This window comes from Talpa europaea (assembly GCF_964194135.1).
Source record: "Talpa europaea genome assembly, chromosome: 2".
NCBI classification, from domain to species: domain Eukaryota; kingdom Metazoa; phylum Chordata; class Mammalia; order Eulipotyphla; family Talpidae; genus Talpa; species Talpa europaea.
The window spans coordinates 6,355,470-6,375,272 of NC_140068.1; the positions used below are offsets into that span (position 1 = coordinate 6,355,470).

Genomic DNA, 19,803 nt, shown 5'->3' on the forward strand with positions numbered 1-19,803 from the left:
TTAAAAGTAACCAAAATCCTTTAGTTAGCATAAAGATAAGCTGATCTAATCTTTAGATTTAAAAAAAAAAATACTAACATAGCATATAAATGTTATATCAGGTAAACACATGTTAACAATCTGATATACTTCCTTTGACTTTAAAAATGATATAGCTTATTTTTTCTTTAAGAAGTAATGAATTAATGGGCCTCCCTGGTGGTGCAAGGGGTTAAGACACAACCTATGAAGCTGTCTGCAGCACGAGTTTGATCCCCGGCCAGGGAGCAACCCACATGGCACAGCAGACCTCTCCTGACTCGCCCGCTGCTCCCCTCAGCAGTGTCTTCAGTCAGTCTGCCTGTTCTGTTCTCCATTCTGTCTCTGGTGAATCCTCTCACCACCACCACCACTCCCCTCCCCCCGCACCTCTGGCCTATACCCCAGCTCTTATATGCATAAATAAATAAATTCTTTTTTAAAAAAAATAAGTAATAAATTAATGAATTGTCATTATGGAAAAAATAAAATTAGAGACTTAGGATAAACTTCTTTAGGATAAAGAAAATTCAAATTACTTCCAGTCTTCTCATCAGTAATAAACAGAGCCATAATCTTCACATTGTATGATTAAAGTTTTTTCCAGTGTGTTTATACACAATTTTTATCTTAAAAAAAACTATTGTTTTGCTTTTTTCTCTCAATGATATACTGCAAAAACTCCAAGCTATCAAATATTCTCCTACTATTTCATTTTTGAGAGCTACAGGGTATTCAAAACGTATAAATACCACAATTCATTTGGTAAGAGTGGGGAGACTTTTACATAGTGGTATAAACACACATCTCCTATTTTCTCCTAATGCTTTATAATCTGGTTATAGAAAGAGTCTCCAAATTAAAAAAAAAAAAAAAAACTATTCTGAAGTTCATTCAAATGTCTATTTATGAGAGGCAGAAATCAGGATATTCACAAGTCAAAATGATGTCAAGGATACATAAAAATAACATTTACAAAAATCTGAGTCATTTTACTAATCTTTACTTTCTTAAAAAATAGATTTTTCACCTCGTAGCCCAGAAACCCCCTCACCTCCAACTCTTGAATTAGTAATTTTACATTAATAAAAGAAACTTCTAAGTGTTCAGAAAATTTCCTTTGGGCTTCAGTTGCAAAATCAGACAAGGTAGTAATGCAATCTGTGTATTCTTTCTTCATTCTGTCCATCTCATCAGCTCGAGCATACTATTAAGAAAAGGAAAACAACATCGAAAACCTGTCAGCTAAGATGCAGGAAATCTGAAACCTTCACTTTTACCTACTCTAGAACTGTTGAATGGTAATAAAAGCCATTCTTAATTCTCATCTAGATATATTTAAAGTAAGTCAATTACTATGAAAGGGAAGGGCAAACTAGCAAAGCAGCAAATAATTATGACTCAAAACATATAAGGAGGCCCCATATGTCAATATTATCCTTAATCCAACTACACATTGCTGTAAAGCTCCTTCATCATAAATGGAAAAAAATAAAGAATAAACATAACAGTTCTAAACACATCTGTAGTCTGCCTTAATAAAACCCTGCTATGGCAATAAAACAGTCTCTAAACTGCCTATTGGCACATTTATAACACATACGTGTGCTGGGAGTAGACAGATTTGAAGACATACTTGCTTGACCTCCATAAACAACTCTCTCCAGCGTCCATTTAGCAGCAGCAATTGCTGTTTAAGATCACGGGAAACCATCTCGTCACACGTTTCAATGAGAAAATTGCCAGCATCATTCATGGCAGTGTGCTGCTGGATCCAGTGAGGCAAATTTCGGAAAAAATCCTAAGCAATAAACAACACATATTGTTGTAAACCATACAGCAAAAATTACTAAATGACATGATAGTGACCAGACTGAGAAATATCTTTGCAATAAAATGTACTCAAATTATAAGGTAAAGCTCTACCAGAACGCAACATTTTAATAAAAACTTTCGAAAATATGAACCAACTGCTGAGTGAATTTATAAGAACATCGATGCCAAATCTTTTGCTGAAGACAAAAAAAAAAACATAGTGACCATCTTCTGTTCCTTTTATTTTATAGATGAGTAAAAGCTGAATTTCTGGGAGTATAAGGGAGCTGCATTTGGCCTCCCTATATACTAAATACCAATTCCAGAGACACAGAAGAGGTATCATATTTTATGGAAATACACAGCTTCTTTAAAAAAAAAATGATAAACACAATTTGATCCTGCCAGTTTTGATTTTAAAGCATGAATATAGTTTGTCAAGATAATTAGCAAATAGGAAGATAAACCATCAAAAATTAAGTATCTGTACCAAGAGCATCCTTCCTCATGTGTTTGAGGTTGTATCCCTGGCAATGAAAGTTTCTATTTAATTTCAAGTAGAATGTATGTGTGCATGTGCACACACACCCCACAGTGAAAACCAAGGATATGGAAGACAATTCTGAACCCATTTCATAAGCCACATGTGGGAGGGTTTCCTACAAAAATAGATGAGAACACTTCTGTTTCTGGTGGTTATATTTCTTCGGGTGAAATTAATCCACATGACATTTATTAGGGCTCTGCTGGTCTAATCACAAAAGTCAAAATCTGTGTAAGTACATGGTCATTGTTATCCTCTTATGCAAGAATATTGAATCTATTTGAAATACAGGATGCAGAACACTTAAAAATTATTCATTATTGTGTAATGCAACAATAGACAAACCAATTTTGGATGGCAAGTAGTACGTACTACAGTTCTTAGTGAGAACCTGGCATTAAAACATCTTTTGCATATGAATTCATTCACCAGGCTCTCATGAAGAAAAATATAGAGAGAAATCAGTCCATTTCAAGATGAAAATCAGTCCATTTCAAATGTAAGAGACGTTCAAATAAAACTAAGTTTTGCATGAATTCGTATACCTGTAACTGGAGGGAAAATCTCACTCCTACCCGGGATAAAAACATTGACTGAGATTTGATATTATTTAAGAAATAAGAATATTCGCACAGACAACTGGTACATGCTATCCCACCGTCAGTACTGTTTCAGCCAAAGTAGTTTTCACCCTCTCAAACTAGGAAATCCCAGGGGCCAGGGCTCAAGACGTGCCCCATAGACCTTGTGTGACTATAGCGCCCTCTGCTGTCCATTGGGTTTGGTTGACCCTCCATCAATAATTGCCCTTCTGAGTGCAAGTCTACACAGAACTGATCAGATAGGGAACAGATCTAAGAGAACTGTTATTAAGCAGTATATTTATTAGTCCAGAATAACCTATTAATCTCAAAGCACTACTTGGCAAAGTCAGGATTCTTGCATCATAGCTGAAATCTAAAAAAAAAAAATTAATAAAATATCCAATAGCACTGTGCTATTGCATAAAAATCTCTTATTTCTCAATGTTAGTGTATTAGTTTTCTTGTATATACAAGTTTACCTTTTTGGCGAGCTCTGACTGATTGAGCATTTTTTCAGCATCCTCGAGCCAGGCTTGAAGACTGGCCACAGTATCATCATAACGATCCCAGTTAGAGATGACCTCCTCCAGCATGCTCCGCACGCTCCTCACCTCCACGGAGAGGTTCCTCCACTGGGCAGTGGTTTCGTTCATGAACTTCATCACATTCTCAGCTTCTTCCACTGCAACAGATGCAACAAATCACATGATTATTTTATATTTTAAATCCACTGTGCCTTTTCTCTATGGTCTTACCTACTGTTGTGCATTTATAGTCCTTCTTTAGGTTATAAAGTTAACAGAGGTTAACATTAAATGTCATTCAGCTAATGCTCAGAATAACACAAACTTCTTCACAGGTAATCATTATTTAAGTTTCAAAGTAAATGTAAAGCAGTAAATGACATATTTGAATTTGGTCATATTTTATATACATTCAAATACATGAACACATCAATCACAAATGCTGTGATTCTTTTCCAGCAAAAATGATCATTTACAAACTGCAACAAACATATTTTTATAACTTGTGTCTTTGCACTAATGAAAGTTTTCATTTACTTTTTACTTGATTATAACATTCAAATTAGTCCATTTTTGGTATTTGATTTTCATTATGGAAAATGCATTAGTAAATTGTAATTTAGAAAATGCATGCTTATTTTGCTCTCTCTTAGATCACACACACACACACACACACACACACAGGAGAATAATTATGCAGGTCAGGCATCACAAAAGGCCCAGGGTCTGAATTCAATATGTGCTCTCCAGGCCAATGGCACAATCACAAACATTCAGCAGAAGGGGAGAATGATTTAATCATACAGAAGTTCTACTGTATTCAACACTGCAGCCAACAGCCAATTCTGTCATATTTTACCTGATCCCTCAGCTTTGACGTACATCTCAGCTGTCTGTTTCAAGATCTGGTATGTCACTTCATATTGCTCAAAGAACTTGCTATTTTCTATAAAAGACTAGAAAAAGAGGAATGGTTATAAGAAGATGAACACTAGGCTTATGTAGAAAATGGCAAAGTCAATTTTCTTCAATGTGGATATGTGATAAACCAGCTCACTTCCTAAAAATATCAAATTAATTCCACTGTCACAAATAGCCTAAGATTACTCTGAGCATATAGAGTGATGTACATGTTTAATTCTAACTCAGCACTAGTTTGAGAAAATACTCTATTTCGTCTCCACCCAAGGATTTGTTTTTAGAAGAGAAAGAAATTTCTCCAGAGGACTAGAGATCACATTTAGAAAGCACTAAATTTGGAAGAATGCTTTGAAGTGTCCTACTGTGTCTTAGCTGTGGATTCTGTTGTTCTTTGAACATGAATTCAGGTGAATGATAGCTCTGAAGAACTTCAGGTTATAAATAAATGGTACATTGCACAAACTTTCCCCCAAATAAAAAGGAAGTACAAAATGTTTGCAAGTAGAAAAGTCTTAAATAAATGATATATTGCATCCATCTTACCCATGGTCTCATATTTCTACTTTCTAGCATAAAAATTATAGATAAGACACATCTATCTCTATCTATATCTAATCTATATCTGCACTACAGTCGACACCAGCAAATAGATAATATAAAATTGAGAATACATGAAAAATTCTTAGGTAAGTTTTATTATTGTTAATTCTATGAAACATGAAATACTCCTGTTTCAAAGACTGTTCCTACTCCTCCAAAGTAGAAAATTAACGCAATTATAGGGAATAACATATCATCATCAAAGGCTCTTTAACAGCATAATTAGTTTCTATGATTTGAATCCACAAAAATACTTGATGTGTCATATTATAAAATGCAAAATTACCCTTCAAAACCCAGCTTAAGTTCTGTATAGTATGCTGATGAATGCTTAAGAGGAAGATGGAAATGTTGGTGTGCAGAGGCAAGCCTGATCATGCAGCGAATTCATATTAATAAATGTTTATTATATTTCAAGAAACACTCGAAAACATTACATGTATAATACATTTCGCATCTTTATGTGATTATAGAACATTTTACTTATGTATTAATAATTCTTCAGTGACATAGTAAATAGACAAAAATGTTCCTTACCTAGGATGAGAGAGACCAGGAAGACTTTATTCAATACTTTCATAGGCTATATTATTTTTTTGTTAGCATAAAATAAGACAATAGTAGCCTAGTTAATTCATTATTAAAACTTATGTCTCAATCTCTCCCTGTTTTCCAATTGGGGAATGAGCAATTTAATATAATTTTGAGTAATTTAACCAAACAAACAAGTTAGGATTTGATCAAAAAGGAAAATTATACCTAATGTGCAACACATTGGAAGAAATTGAAGAGATAGATCTATTTTGTGAATTTTCAAAGTTAGTCTCCATTTAGTTTTGGGACAAATGTCAAAAAGCTAACAGGAAAATAATTCTTCTAAATGTCAAAGAAATGGGAAATAGTGCCTATTCTGGACAGAAAGAAACTATATTTTTGCTTTTAACAAATTTAAAATGATCAAGGGTGACACATTTATTTTTAGTTCTGTTTTGGTCCAATGGGGGAAAAGGATATTATGAGGAGAGTATACGTATAAATGTTGTAGGGACTCATTAAAGTATTTCTGAGTTTTGTAGGAGGGAGACTAGGTAATTCATTTTTAAAGGAAAATACTGTAGTTGTCATTTTAATTGCTTCATTTATTTTGGACTCTTTTTCTGGGTACAGAGCAAATCCATTTAGTGACATGATTTATTTTGTCTATTAGAATCATTATAGCAGGCCTCCCCTGGTGGCTCAGAGGTTGAGCGCTGGGCTGCAAAGCTGCCCGCAGCCTCTGCAGCGCTGGTTCGAACCCCGGCTGCAGGCGAGGGTCCCACATGGCGCGCAGACCCCTCCGTCTTCTGCGCCCGCTGCTCCCCTCAGCAGTGTACTTCGTTAGTCTGCCTGTTCTGCTCCCCGCTCTGGCTCTGGTGAATTCTCTCACCCTCCCGCGCTTCTGACTGTACCCAGTGCTTGTATAAATAAATAAATAAATCTTTTAAAAAAAATAGAATCATTATAGCAGGAGAACAGCTAAATCTCCTTTTACCTTGAACTAACTACAAGGAATGCAGTGTAAACAAAGAATGCAGTGTCTCAAGGAATGCAGAAGTAAACACAAATGTATATTTTAAAATATGACAGGATTAGTTTTTTTTTAAATAAGTTTAGATGTCTACAAAAAGTTACCCACATTGGTCAGGGGACTTTAAAAGTTGATGACACTTTCAGAATAATAAGATACTTCTCTGTGCCACTAAACTCAAAGTATTAGCGGAAGAGACTCAAGTTCTATTCTCATAAGATAAATATCAATGCAATAAATAAAAAGTTCATCAATTTCACTCAAAGAGAGTCAAACCAGATAATTTACAGTTAAAAAATTCATCTGTGATGAGCATTTTACTAGAAGTGATAGAATTGATCAAATAATTGCAGATAATAAGATATTCATGTTACTTATGTTGCATTAACATAGTCCACAATCCCAAGAGCTCTTCTCTTCCTCTACATAAAAGAATGAAATGCTTTTCTATTTCTTCCACAGGGAAGGTGAAGCATGGTCATGTCAAGCACAGTGTTGACCAAAGGAACCAAGCCAACTGCCTTCTGATTTCCATTCCGCGATGCAATTGCTCATCACATGTGGCCTTGAATAATCAACACACATGTGTGAAGTGGGCTCCTTAATCATTCAGCGGCACAGATATTAGTGCTTAATGTAAAAGTGAAGTAGGAAGCACATTCTCTAATTTTCTAAATTTCACCAAAAAAACACTTATTTTTTTGCAGATGAGTAAGATTGCATTGAAAATCCAGACTAAAGAAAATCATAGAACTTTTACATCCTGAATATTACTTTGGTTATTAGAAGATGTAGTAGCATATGGCTCATTACAATATATTTTTTTAGAAACCAAGGAAAGGATTGCATTTTAGAAACTAATTTTGTTTGAAAGTCTTCATGCTCTTTGTGATTTAGCATTTCTAAAGAAAATTATTTTCCCACAAATTCAAAAAGAATGAGGTAGGAGAAATGCAATGTGTCCATTTTTATTCCTTAGAAAAATCCCCATTATTCTATTATTATTACCAACCATTTATAAAGACTAAGACTTGTAGAAACGACGACGTTATTTATAAAGTCACATGGGCAGTAAGTCACTGAGGCATGATTCACCAATTTTGAAGTGACAGGTGGCCAAGCAGCAAATATTCCTGTCTCACACCCCCCCCCAAAATGCAATCTGTTTAGAACATGAAAAACAGCAGCTATCAGCATTAAATGGTACTAATATTTATTTTTATGGGCTACATTCTTTAATTCACTAAACTACAAGAGATCATTTTAAGGGTTTGATCCTTTAGGTCCAAAGATCTTTTTTCACAGCCAATTTTGAATGATAGTTCAGTTCAGTCCTGAAATAAAGGACTTTTGATTTGGAAAAATGTGGAGTCAAATCCTAACTCCACTCCTTACCAACTGTGCTGCCTGGTGCATGTGACTTGAATGTTCAAAAGCTCTGTCCCTTTCCTCACTGCAGCCATGTGAAAATGCTCTGCCCACACAGTGACCACTGGGATGGAAGATGCCAGGTATTAAAACTGTTCAACAAATGTGCCTTAAAAACATTTTTGGAAAAGAAGCATGAGCGATATAACATTCTCTTTTACAGAGAGATCAGAATATTAGGAAATGCTCATTCAAACCTGCTATATTCGTAAAGTAATTAACAATTTTACAAATAATTTTGAGAGTTATGAAGCAGTTTAAAATAGCATCATGAACTTCTCTTTACTTTATGGAGTGGGCAGAGTGCTGATATTTTTAAATCATTAATAACAACTCTCTACTTACATATCCTTTATTTGAGAAGTTCAGAGAATTACTAACATCATTGTGTTGGAATATTAACCTGGTAGAAGAGTCCCATTAGGCATTTTGGTCTGATTGGCTGGCCTTATATAGCTTAACAGGGATGGATCCTGAATAATCACCTACTGAGCTCAGAATGTATCATTTGGCATGAGTAAACCAGTGAATATAAAGCTATTACCTGTGATTAACATGGAAAGCATTCCTTATAATTGAACTTAAAAATCTGGATTATTATAACTAAAAAAATGAGTAAGGAAACATATCATAAGATATTTCACATTTTGGGATAAACATGTCTGAGATAATAAATTTAGAGAAAGATTTTACTATAATCTTGCTCATCTTTTTTCAAATGCAGGTTGTTCATTCATCCCTTACAGAATGAAGTTAAAATGTAGTAAAATAAAATCTGGTTTTAAGATGTTTCAGCAAAGATATTCAATAAACATTAAAATCACACCATTAAAAATCACTGTTAGACTATTAGACCACTCAGCTAATAGTTTACATTTACTGACTTATATTTAAATGCATGAATTTATTATTTAGAATCTCTGATCAAACATAAAGGGAACAGAAATGCCCTATTAATCATGCAAGCAAATCTGGATGGCTGATACATGGAGGTAGCAAGTTTAAAAGAAATGAACTAACTTTAATCATTATAATTCTCCAAGCATGAGTAAATGTAAACTGTTGGTTACAGAAAACCCAATTTCTTCCTTAAGGCACAACTTCTATGTAGCTATAAGATTCTCTATAAGGATAACTCAAAATATGAGATTATTTTAAAAAAGCAATTTGGTACTGAGATTCATAGGCAAAACTTTACTTTTTCTGTGGGCATATAAGTAGCAATGACCATAAAAAAGATACGCTGAACCTAATCTAAAAAAATAGATAGTCCCCTTGTGGACAATCAAGAATTGTTCTATACTACTCATGACAGGAAGACATGAAGATAATCTCCAAATATTCTAATTCAGTTTCGATGTGAGTTCACCATCAATGGCATAAGCAGGCAGTGCAAAAACTTTTAATTTTTTCTGCAATAAAGGTGTATCAAGGGTTCAATGTGATTAATACACAAAACCTTTCCATATTCCCAAAGAACATCAGTGTATTTTAAATTATGCAAAGATCACTAACACTAACCCATTTAACACACTGAGACCTTCACCTTTACATTCAAGATTAAAATAATGGGGTTAAATAAACCAGTAGGTAGCGCATGCTAAACCCAGGGTCCAACTTCTCTGTCCCAGCATCAGGGAGACTTACAATGTAGCTTTGCAGAAGCAGCTCAACTGACTCTCTCCTCCCATACTTGATGATCCAGGACTTCAGCTTTGACTCTGCAAGAACCAGCAGTGAGAGCAGACGGTACTTTAATTCTAGAAATTCCATTTTCATTAAGTGGAGCTCTGATGTGGAGGAAACAAAATGAAACCTAGGAATAAAACACGGAGAATTTACAGAATGTAACTAATAGTAACAGAAGCATGCTTACTTAACCTGTTACACCGTTCACGTCAGCATTAAAAAAATACAGTGAGCATGATTCTAAACTCCTGCGGATCAATCGCTATGTGGAGATCCGATTCCTTTTCTAGCTCTGGTTTAAAGGCAAAACATGACTGATGGAAATCTTTGGTTTAGCTCTTTCCCCTGCCAACCCGGCTCTCATCTGTTTCTTTTGTGAGCTGTTTTTGCAATATTACATAATGTTCCTTACAGAACTGAATAAAAATACAGACTCCGAAGAAAGCATTTCTGTGATTTTTTCAGGCTGTGGGTACATTCACATTTACTCTTTTTGATTAATAACAGAATGTTGACATTCTTAGTCTACATTATAGGAGCCCAATTTTAATGCACCTGAGTAAAGCATCTCGAAAAAAATCAATTCATTGAAAAGAAAAGGCATGGAAAAAGCATCCACCGAGCATTTTAAAAAGAGACTTCATCAAAAAACAGACATTGCCTTACCTCTCGGCCATGTCCTCTAATTGATCAGGTGGTACTGGGATACCGTTAACAGACCTGGTCCGGTAGATCTCATGGAATGCTCTTTTGTGGGCATCTGTGTTTTGAAGCAGATCCTAAGATAAAATTTTAAAAAAATAAAAAATGAGGAAACGTGTTCACAGAAGGCTAGGAAGCATCATTTTCAGGCTGCAATGATGAGTCAATGTATTGAAAGATTTCATAGATCAGCCACATCCATGTGCAGACAGCCTGGTGCTGGGGCAGCTTTTCACCTGGTGTAGGAGCCGGGCTGCTGGTCTATAAGGCCCCTTGCTAGAGCTGTATCTAATAATTATGGCATCTTTTAAACACACATGACACTTGCACAGTAATGCATTCAGACATTTTAAAGGAACATAGTCCAAAGGAAAATAGAATCACTGCCATAAACACTGATTTGTTCTCATTTTTTCTTCTTCATTCAGGATTTTTTGGTTTTTAAGAGCTTAAAACTGAATACCTAATTTAACCCTTTGGTGATAAAAAAAATGTAGATGTCCTATCGTTATTTTATTTTCAATGCATGCAGGCTCTCCTAAAGTGATATTTGCTTGCCATCTAGAGTAAGTCACTTATATTACAGTAAATTATGAACAGACCCTATGGTTGGAAAATTTCAAGCAAAAACAGGGAATGTCTCAGACATATCCCAGTGGGAAGATCAAATGTGAAGGTTTTAAGCATTCCTTGTTGATTGTACAGTGCTCAAAAATTTACTCAGATGAATTAGAATCTTGCCTGAATTGTTTTCTGCATTTTTCACTGTCAACAAACTCATTCATCTATTTAAAAAATACTTAAAAGTATTTCACAGTTCCCAGCCAATTTCTCACACAGAAGCAAAGAAAGAGGTGAAGGGAGATCATGATTTATTTCTCAAGAGTAGAATAGACACTCATAGTTTAGCATTCACCAAAGAGTGAGACACATTAGTCTACTGGAATGACATATTAAAATTAATGTTCTCTTTTAGGAGAACTTAGAGCTTTCCCCGGAGAAAACAGAAGTAAAAAGCAGCCAAAAGCCATCAAGCAAGAGATTTCATGGAAGGGTTAAAAAAAATAAAGATTCATATTATGAATGAAAACGTTGAAGTTGCGTGTTCACGTAAGTGAAGTGAATTGCTAAAAGCTTGGGGAGGTTGATTTTGCATTTGAGAAAAAGCCAGGGCCAAAATATTTCTATCAACATAGTTTTTACTATGACCACATTTTGACCTGCTTTGCATGGGTGGGTAACTGTGTAGATAGTCACAGTCACAGGAACCCAGAGGGAAGGCAGTGCCTGCAACCAAGAGCCGACACATCACCAGAGGATTCATCACCTAGGGAGCTGTTGACTAAACATTGTAGTCACTCTACCTCCTTTATAGCATTGCAACATGCTTCTATGACTTCTGATATTGGCTGGGACTCCCCCAGGTGACAGCAGGGGAAACATAGGGCCGTGACTGTGTCCAGGTCTGAGTTTTCGTGTTGATTTGATTTCCTGTATGGCTTGGGCTGGGGGGGGGGGGGTGGTTTGCATCTGTCATGGAAAACTCAAATCTTAAGTTGCCTTCTATGCTTTTCCTATTATACAGTTTTTAATGTCTAGTTCATTGAAAAAAAAAAAAAACAACATGATATCACAACAAAATCATTTTCAAACATATGCAAAAAGAATTACAGCTGGCCTGGTGTCACTGAGATTTCTGGAAGATTGTCTCACTATAAATAGCTAATGGGGGCCTCCCCGGTGGCGCAGCGGTAGAGCTCTGGGTTGCGAAGCTGCCCGCGGCCTCTGCGGCGCCGGTTCAATCCCCGGCTGCTCCTCGGCCACCAGAGGAGGGTCCCACATGGTGCGCAGACCTCTCCTGCCGCCCGCTGCTCCCCTCAGCAGTGTACTTTGGTCCTTCTGCCTGCTCTGCTCCCCGCTCTGGCTCTGGTGAATTCTCTCACCCTGCCACGCCTCTGACTGTACCCAGTGCATGTATAAACAAAACAAAACAAAAAAACAAACAAGCAAACAAATAAAAAAAAAAGAAAAACATGCCTCTATTAAATAGCTAATGGTGAGCAGAGGATTTAAATTTAATGGTGGAACCTCCCTGGTAGCACTATCAGCTATCACTACTATGGTCTGAGTTCAATCTCCAGTCAGGGAGCTGACCCACAAATGGGGCAACAGACCTCTCCTGTCTTACCGACTGCTCTCCTTAGCAGTGTATTTCAGTGATCTGCCTGTTCTGTTCCCCATTCCGTCTCTGGTGAATCTTCTCATCCCCCACACCTTTGGCCTACACCCAGTTCTTCTATGCAAAAATAAAATAAAGTAAATAAATTTAATGGTGGACTCATCGGTCTTTCATGAAATCTTTTAGGTCTCCCACTATCATAAAACATGACCTTAATGTGGCTCACAGTTTATGAACAAAAACAAATCAAAAAAAGCTGACTGTCTATGGCAAATAGCTATGCCCTTGCTGTAGGAGACTGAGTCTTGGAACCTGAATAGGTGAGAACACGAGGCTCTTACATTTGACCAGATCCCTCAGAGAGGGCTGATGCGGGCCTGCCTGCAGCAAATGCAAATGCAGAAGGAGGGAAGCAAAGATCACCAAACATAAGAACACTACACCAGGAGTGAGAATCAGCAGGAACAACAAATGGAAGGTGTTAGGAAATTGCCAGTAGTTTAATACTTACAACAGCTTGTAAGTAAAGAAAAATTGATGTAGATAAAAGACTAATTTCTTACACTGAGTCAGAGGAAGGCAACATATGGATTAAGTTTCAGGTTTGTTAAGTACCTATGACCAAATTTCAAAAGCAATCACACTGCTTTTAGAGTTTACAGCTTTCAAAGCAGTAGGAAAAAAAAATAGGATAAAAAAAATGAGCAAGCAAATAAACCACTAAACAACATCAAAAACACCCTCAATCAACTTATAAATAGCAAGGAAACTGAAAAAAAAGTAAGGCAAATAGAAAGCAAATGGTCAGATGTTAGACACAAATTCAAATCTATCAGTAATTATAAAAATGGTGACTAGAACATAAATTCACTAGTTAAAAGGAATTGTCAGATCAAAGAAAGATAAGATAGAACCATCTGCTCTTTTTTGTTGTATTATTTTTTTTTATTGAGGCAATGTTGGTTTATAACAATGCACATGATTTAGAGGTATGGGTTCACACCTCCTTAGATGTAAGTCCCCAAACTACCCCTACCACCAAAGCCCCATAATTACCCATCATAGTCCATTGAGAGCCATTTGTTCTTTACAAGAGATGCACCTAAATGTTACTATAGATAGGCTGAAATCAATATGCTGGAAACCAACATGCCAGGCAAATACTTATATAAGAAAGCTGGTAAAAGAGTATCATATTAGACAAAATAGATTTCAGAACTGAAATCATTTCAAGTTACTAATTACTTAATGATGAAACTTTCCATGTACTAGAAGATACAAAAAGAAATTCTGAACTTGAACATAGTTCAAAAAGTTTCAAACTATATAAAAATTTCAAAATATATAACGTAAAATGTGATAGATGTGCAGGGAGGAATTGATAAATCTACCTCCTTATGGGAGTTACCAACCTCTCTCCCAGAGATGGAGACAGAACAGGGACAAACGAAGGATGAGAATGCAGAGGGCTGGGGCCTCACGGTCTTCTGGGCTTTTATTTCAAGTGCAGGAAGCCAGTGGAGAGTTTGCGGGGTGGGGGGCTTGGGGGTATGAAATGAACTGAGACGCACTTGAGAAACATTGCTGTGGTCTTTCAGCTAAAAATAGCCTCTCTTTGATGCACTACTGCTGCTTTTAACTTCTCTGACAACACAGTGACTGGATTCCCTCCTACCTTACTGATTATTCTTCCTCATACTCTTTTACTTGTTCACCTTCTACTCTTTGATCTCTTAATATTGGACTCACTCATGCTCAGTTCTTGATCCTTTTTATTTCTCAGTCTTCACTTCCTAAATTAATCTCTCTACTCTCTGAGCTTTAAACATCTCTCTTCTCTAGTTAAAATTAATTCTGAATATTTATCTCCAACCTAGACTTGTCTCTCGATTGCATGTCTCTCGTGTCCTACAGTCCACAACACATGACATGTCTACTTGGAGACATAAAAGCCTCTCACCACACCCAATCTAAACACCAGATCTTTCCTCCCAACCTGCACAGCTGTCTCTCCATCTTAACTGATGGAAACTCCATTTTTCCAGTTGCTCAGTCCAAAATTCACAGCATGACTCTTTTTTCATAACTGATCTCTAATGCTGTGTCAACATTGGGGTTAAGGCAAATTTGGAGCTTGGTTTGCTCTGAACTCAAAATATATTTCATATCTGGCCACTTGTTAACCATTTCCACAGCGCCCACCCTGGATCAAGTCACTCTGCCTGGATTGTTGAAATTGGTTCCCTGATTACTTCTCTGATTACTCCTCACCTCTTTCCTTGTCTTTTCTCATACAGCAGTTAGAGTGATTCTGTTAAAAGGCTGATACTGTCATTCTGAGAGTAAGAGAGTGGAAAGGATGGCTTCCTTATGACAGAAAAATAAATGCTAAAAGTGCAATTAAGAAAAGGGAGAAGGTGCAAAGAAACAATATTGTGGAAAAATGGAGACTCAACTATAGGCTCAGATTACCAAGAAACATAAGAGAATGTTTTGAACAAGTTTATGCCAATAATTTTCAAATTTGGTCAAGTGAACAAATTTCTAGAATCAATTATCAATAATGACCCAATGAAATTTTTAGAGCCTGTATATTTCTAAAAATATTTTTAGGGAGTAGGGCTACAAGCAAGAAAAAAAATAGGACATCATCTGTGACCTTATGGCAGTGACATTACAGTGTAGAAAATCAAGCAACAAGTAAGATAAATAATTAAAATAGTCATCAAGATGAAGATAAATGCTAAAGGGAAAAATGGAACAGGGAAGGGTAAAGGCAAGTTGCAATTTCAAGAGGGCTGGCCAAGAAAGTGTTGACTGAGGAAGAAGTGATGTTTCTGTGAAGACCCGAAGGAGACAAGGAAGAGCATAATGGGACTATCTGTGGGAGAGTGTTTCAGGCCAAGGGAGAAGAACATTCCAGAGGGATAGCAATCGGAGAGGGGATGCAGTTTGCCTGTTTGATGTCAACATTTCAGTGATGGTTCACTGCCTACACAACTTAAAATTGCAACACCACCTAATACAGTCTGTCCCTTTAGCTTCTAACACAATGTAAAATGCATTGATTTCTTTTGTTATTCCTTTTCTGCCTCCTCCCATTTGAAGGCAAGTTATATAAGGGTAGATGTTTCTGTCTCTCTTACTTATGGGTATAGTAAAATGCCTAGAACACTACTTTGCACATAGAAAGTGCTCAACAGATATTTGTAGGAAGACCAGAAAGACATAGCCAGAGAAGTAGCATGAAAATTGGGAAACTAATTGAAGGAAGCAGTTCAAGCATGAAGGATAAGCCATGCATAATGCTTCTGATAGGTGAGGTAAGATAAGGACCGAGCTTGGTCATTTGAATGAGGAATAAGGAGAACCCTGTTGAATCAGACAAAGACAGCATGGCCAGGAGAAACATGACTGGAGTGGATACTAGGAAAAACAGGGGGAGAGAACTTCAAAAGCAAAATGGGAGTATAGACAAGTCTTTGTAAGAGCTTTGCTGAAAAAGAACGGAGGAAAAATAGACAGTAGCTAGAAGGGGAAGAAAGGCTAAGAAAGACGCTTCTTTAAGATGGGAGAAATAGTAACATACTGTATGTGAATGGGAAAAATTCAAGAGAGAGAGAAAAAAATACAGAAGGCAAGAACTATGGGGATTATCTTTGGGGGAGGCCAGGTGGCTCTGGTGCGTGAGGAGAGCAGGCCTCAGCCTGCAGGCAGATGGCTCATCCATAGTAACAGAAGTGAAGGCAGAGTACGCGGCCACAGATGCCCGTAGGTGGATGGATGTGGCCGTGGGAGCTTGCGGAAATTCTTTTCTGATTGCTTCTATTTTCTCAGAGAAATAGGAAGCATTGTCACCAGCTAAGAGTGAGGATGGAGGTGGAGGTGTGGATGGTTTGCGGAGACAAGGTCAGGAATAGTTGCCCCAGAAATGAAGAGCAAATGGATCTGGGAAATGCCTTCAGAGAGCCAGGCAGTGCAGAGGGCCCACTCGGGTTAGTCACCTGCACCATTGCACCTGGGGGGTGGGGGGGTGGTTTCTCTTCAGCCACTGTGAGCTGCATGGGCGCGCAGAGTTGGCTTTAGCGAGAGTACTGTTTCCACCAGGAGAGAAAGACAGAGTGGCCTTGACTGCTGGACAAGGTGGTCAGGGTGTACACAAGAGGTGACGTATCATAGATGAGCGCTGAATTTCAGCAGCATGCAAAGGGAAGTGAGGTATGAAGAGGGAAGAGGCAGTAAGAAGGCAGTTGCACTCATAGGTGATTGGACACAAAGGGGATACAGGTTGGCGTTTTGGCAAGTTTGGAGTTAAGTTGGACAGTGACAGGCTCGAGGCTGTGGGGTTTTCAGTCACTGGGGATGGCAAGGTCTGGATGTGTCTAAGGAGTGAGAGGCTAGGGTGGGTGTAAGGCTCAGTGGGAGGGAGGAGGTCAAAAGACTCAGAGGCCAGATTATTGAAAGGATTATGTGTTACTGTAACTACCATGAACTCTGGCATGCATTGCCATAAATAAAATCTTCAAGACAGGAGGGAAAGCAATCTAGGGCTGGTAACTGCAGTAAAGTTGGGGGCGGGGTAGGAGGAGAACCCTGAGGGTGATTGTCAGGATTCCTTGAGCAGGGAAAACTGAGAGCCTCACCTTGCCAAAGGAACAGCACCTCCAAAGACTAATGCATTCCATCACTCTGAACGTATTACATGCAATAGCGCTGTGGGCACATCCTGAGCTTAGTGCTTAAAACTGGACTCTCAGTTATGTCATTTGAACAAGGCACTTAACTTCCCTCTCCCTAATGTTTACTCATTCTCAAAATGTAGATGATAACACCCATCTCATATCCCACATGTCAAGTACTTAGCAGAAGTTAATACTTAAGACCAAAACATGGCTAAACGATCACAGTTAGCTGTTTACTATCATTATCTTTCTACATAATTGAGCATGAAGTGAATAATATCACTGGTGAAAGAGTGTCATGTAGCATATTTAAAAAACAATGTGAAGAAAACAAGACAACCAAAATTCTAGATCTTGATAGCATATCTAATAATCATGACATGAGCCGTACTTACTTTTACATTGGGATGGGGAGACGAGAGTCCCGAACGTTCATGCAGGTAAATCCTATACTGTGCTTTTATCAATCACATTATTGTTTCTAAATGAGCCCAAACACCACCACAGAGAAGTGATACCAGAGAGTATCACTAGACATCGCTAGAAGTTTAGTTATCTGAACCATGATTTCTTATACCTTCGAAGCTTAGCTTGCTCCAGGCACCTAATAAATTATTCTAAATGAATGAGAATTGATCTTGTAATTAATGCTTACATTTATTTATGATTCTACAAGTCATAGTAGTGTCTACACTGAGGCTGCATTTAGTAGAAGCTCCTACCCCAGTAAATAGACATTCTGGACATGTGCGGTGGAGCTGGTCTTTGCTAAATTCCTGTTATCTCTTTGTTGCATTCCCCAGATTTTGCTTTAGTCTAGTCCCTTCTGGATTTTAGTCTAGGTAACCATCTTCTTCCACTCCTGCCTGCTCCCTCTCCCACTTCCACTTTATTCTAGATTTTCTTGTTTTTCACTACACTTTGGCAGAGATGTAATTCAACCATTGGGTGTTTGGCATGGGGTCACTCTCTCTCTCAAAGGAGCTAGAAGGGTGATGAAGGTCTCAAATGATACGATCACTGAGATATACACCAAGAGCATGCATGCCATCCAACTTAAAACACATTCCCCATCAGGGCCTGATGTTGCCTAGAGTTGGCACGAATAATATTATTGCTGCGTCTCAAGATTATCTAGTAAAAAGCACAGTCATACTGTAGGACATTTTCTGTATGGTGAAACATTAAATCCGATTAACTATTATCTAATCAATTACTACATAAACAACAAGCAAATACTGTTTCTCAAACACAATGCACCATGCAGTAAGCTTCAAACAGTCAGAAATGACTAAGAGATCGTCAAGGCTTAATCCCATCACTGACTCAAGATTGGGGTGCCGGTTTCTCTGGTGCCCAAAACTGGCACATGGTACTTGTGCACATTTGCTGAGTTAACACATCGATAGACATTCTACATGTGCTTTAAAGCCTGAAAGTGACTGGTTTTGCTTGAAATATTCATGGCAGTTAAAATCATTTCAATTGCTACATGCTTTGCAAGCAGACATACCATTATGTGATATTTACACCATGTTGCTAATTTGTTAAAGTGGTATTACTTGTGTAATCATGTTTTAGCATTTTCCCCTATTTTTAATATACTGGATATGTCCATGTGGATATGGCCCAGGCTTTTCTGTACCTCTAAGAAGCCTTAACCTGATTCAACCCCAGAACATCTGAGTGGCAACAGACTTTTCTGAACCAGCAGGATGGATGCCTGGGAGCAAGACCTAGAGAGGCCGCCTCTCCAGGCCATAGTGAGACTGTTAAGATGGGAGATTCTCCAGCCACAACACTTACCTTGTGCTGCTCAAGTTTCCGCTGTATTGTGTTGGCTGTTTCCTCGTGGACCTGCTGAATGGTTATTTCCTCCCTCAGAGCCACCTCTGCTCTGTATAACCAAGCACCTATGGTGCCCAACGGTGCAGGGAGAGATTTATCAAGCTGTATATGCCAATCAAAGAGCTGAAATGGAAAGAAATAAGTATCTCTATTACAGAAATCCTGAAGTTCCCTAAGTGATTTGAGAGCCTATGTAAGATTTTAATTCATAATTTCAGGCTAAAATAATAAGTGTCAAGTAAACAAATATCTATGTTCTAAGTGTAAGTTTTGGGGAAGGGGAGGAAATTATGATTATAAGAAAATTTTATACTACTTCAAGTATGACATAGGAGGTTAGTATTTGGAGCCAGAGCAATTTTCTTAGAGGAACAGCACAAAGCATAAGTTTCAGATTGGCTTCAGCTGAAAGGGAAGGTACTGGTCTTGCTGACAAGTTCAAGATTGCAGAGGTTATACATCAAGTGATGCGTACCCTCGCAAATCTCCCACAAGGTCATGGTAAGAACAGAGTCATCTAGACATATCTAGAGAAAGATGAGTATTCAGAATTCTTTCTTTAATAATGTAATTCCCGAGCCATCTCTCCATTTCTTCCACTTGACACAATTCACCAGGACCATAGCCTCACTTATTGGGATACCAGAGGGGACAGGTTAGGTGCTTGGGAACAAACCTGTCCTTTGATAGAGTTTATAGGAA

At 37.6% G+C, this 19,803-nt stretch overlaps 1 protein-coding gene across 1 annotated transcript in view; it reads right to left on the bottom strand.

Moving 5' to 3' along the window:
* Positions 1-19,803, bottom strand: part of LOC311167750 (nesprin-1-like) — a gene marked incomplete at its 5' end in the record, with an annotated part of 158,238 nt that overhangs the window by 22,962 nt on the left and 115,473 nt on the right. The window contains 7 exons of the mRNA XM_084228799.1: positions 1,073-1,225; positions 1,655-1,819; positions 3,441-3,643; positions 4,345-4,441; positions 9,649-9,817; positions 10,357-10,469; positions 19,060-19,224. Of these exons, the coding sequence (XP_084084925.1) occupies positions 1,073-1,225; positions 1,655-1,819; positions 3,441-3,643; positions 4,345-4,441; positions 9,649-9,817; positions 10,357-10,469; positions 19,060-19,224 (1,065 nt within the window). The remainder of the gene's footprint in view (positions 1-1,072; positions 1,226-1,654; positions 1,820-3,440; positions 3,644-4,344; positions 4,442-9,648; positions 9,818-10,356; positions 10,470-19,059; positions 19,225-19,803) is intronic.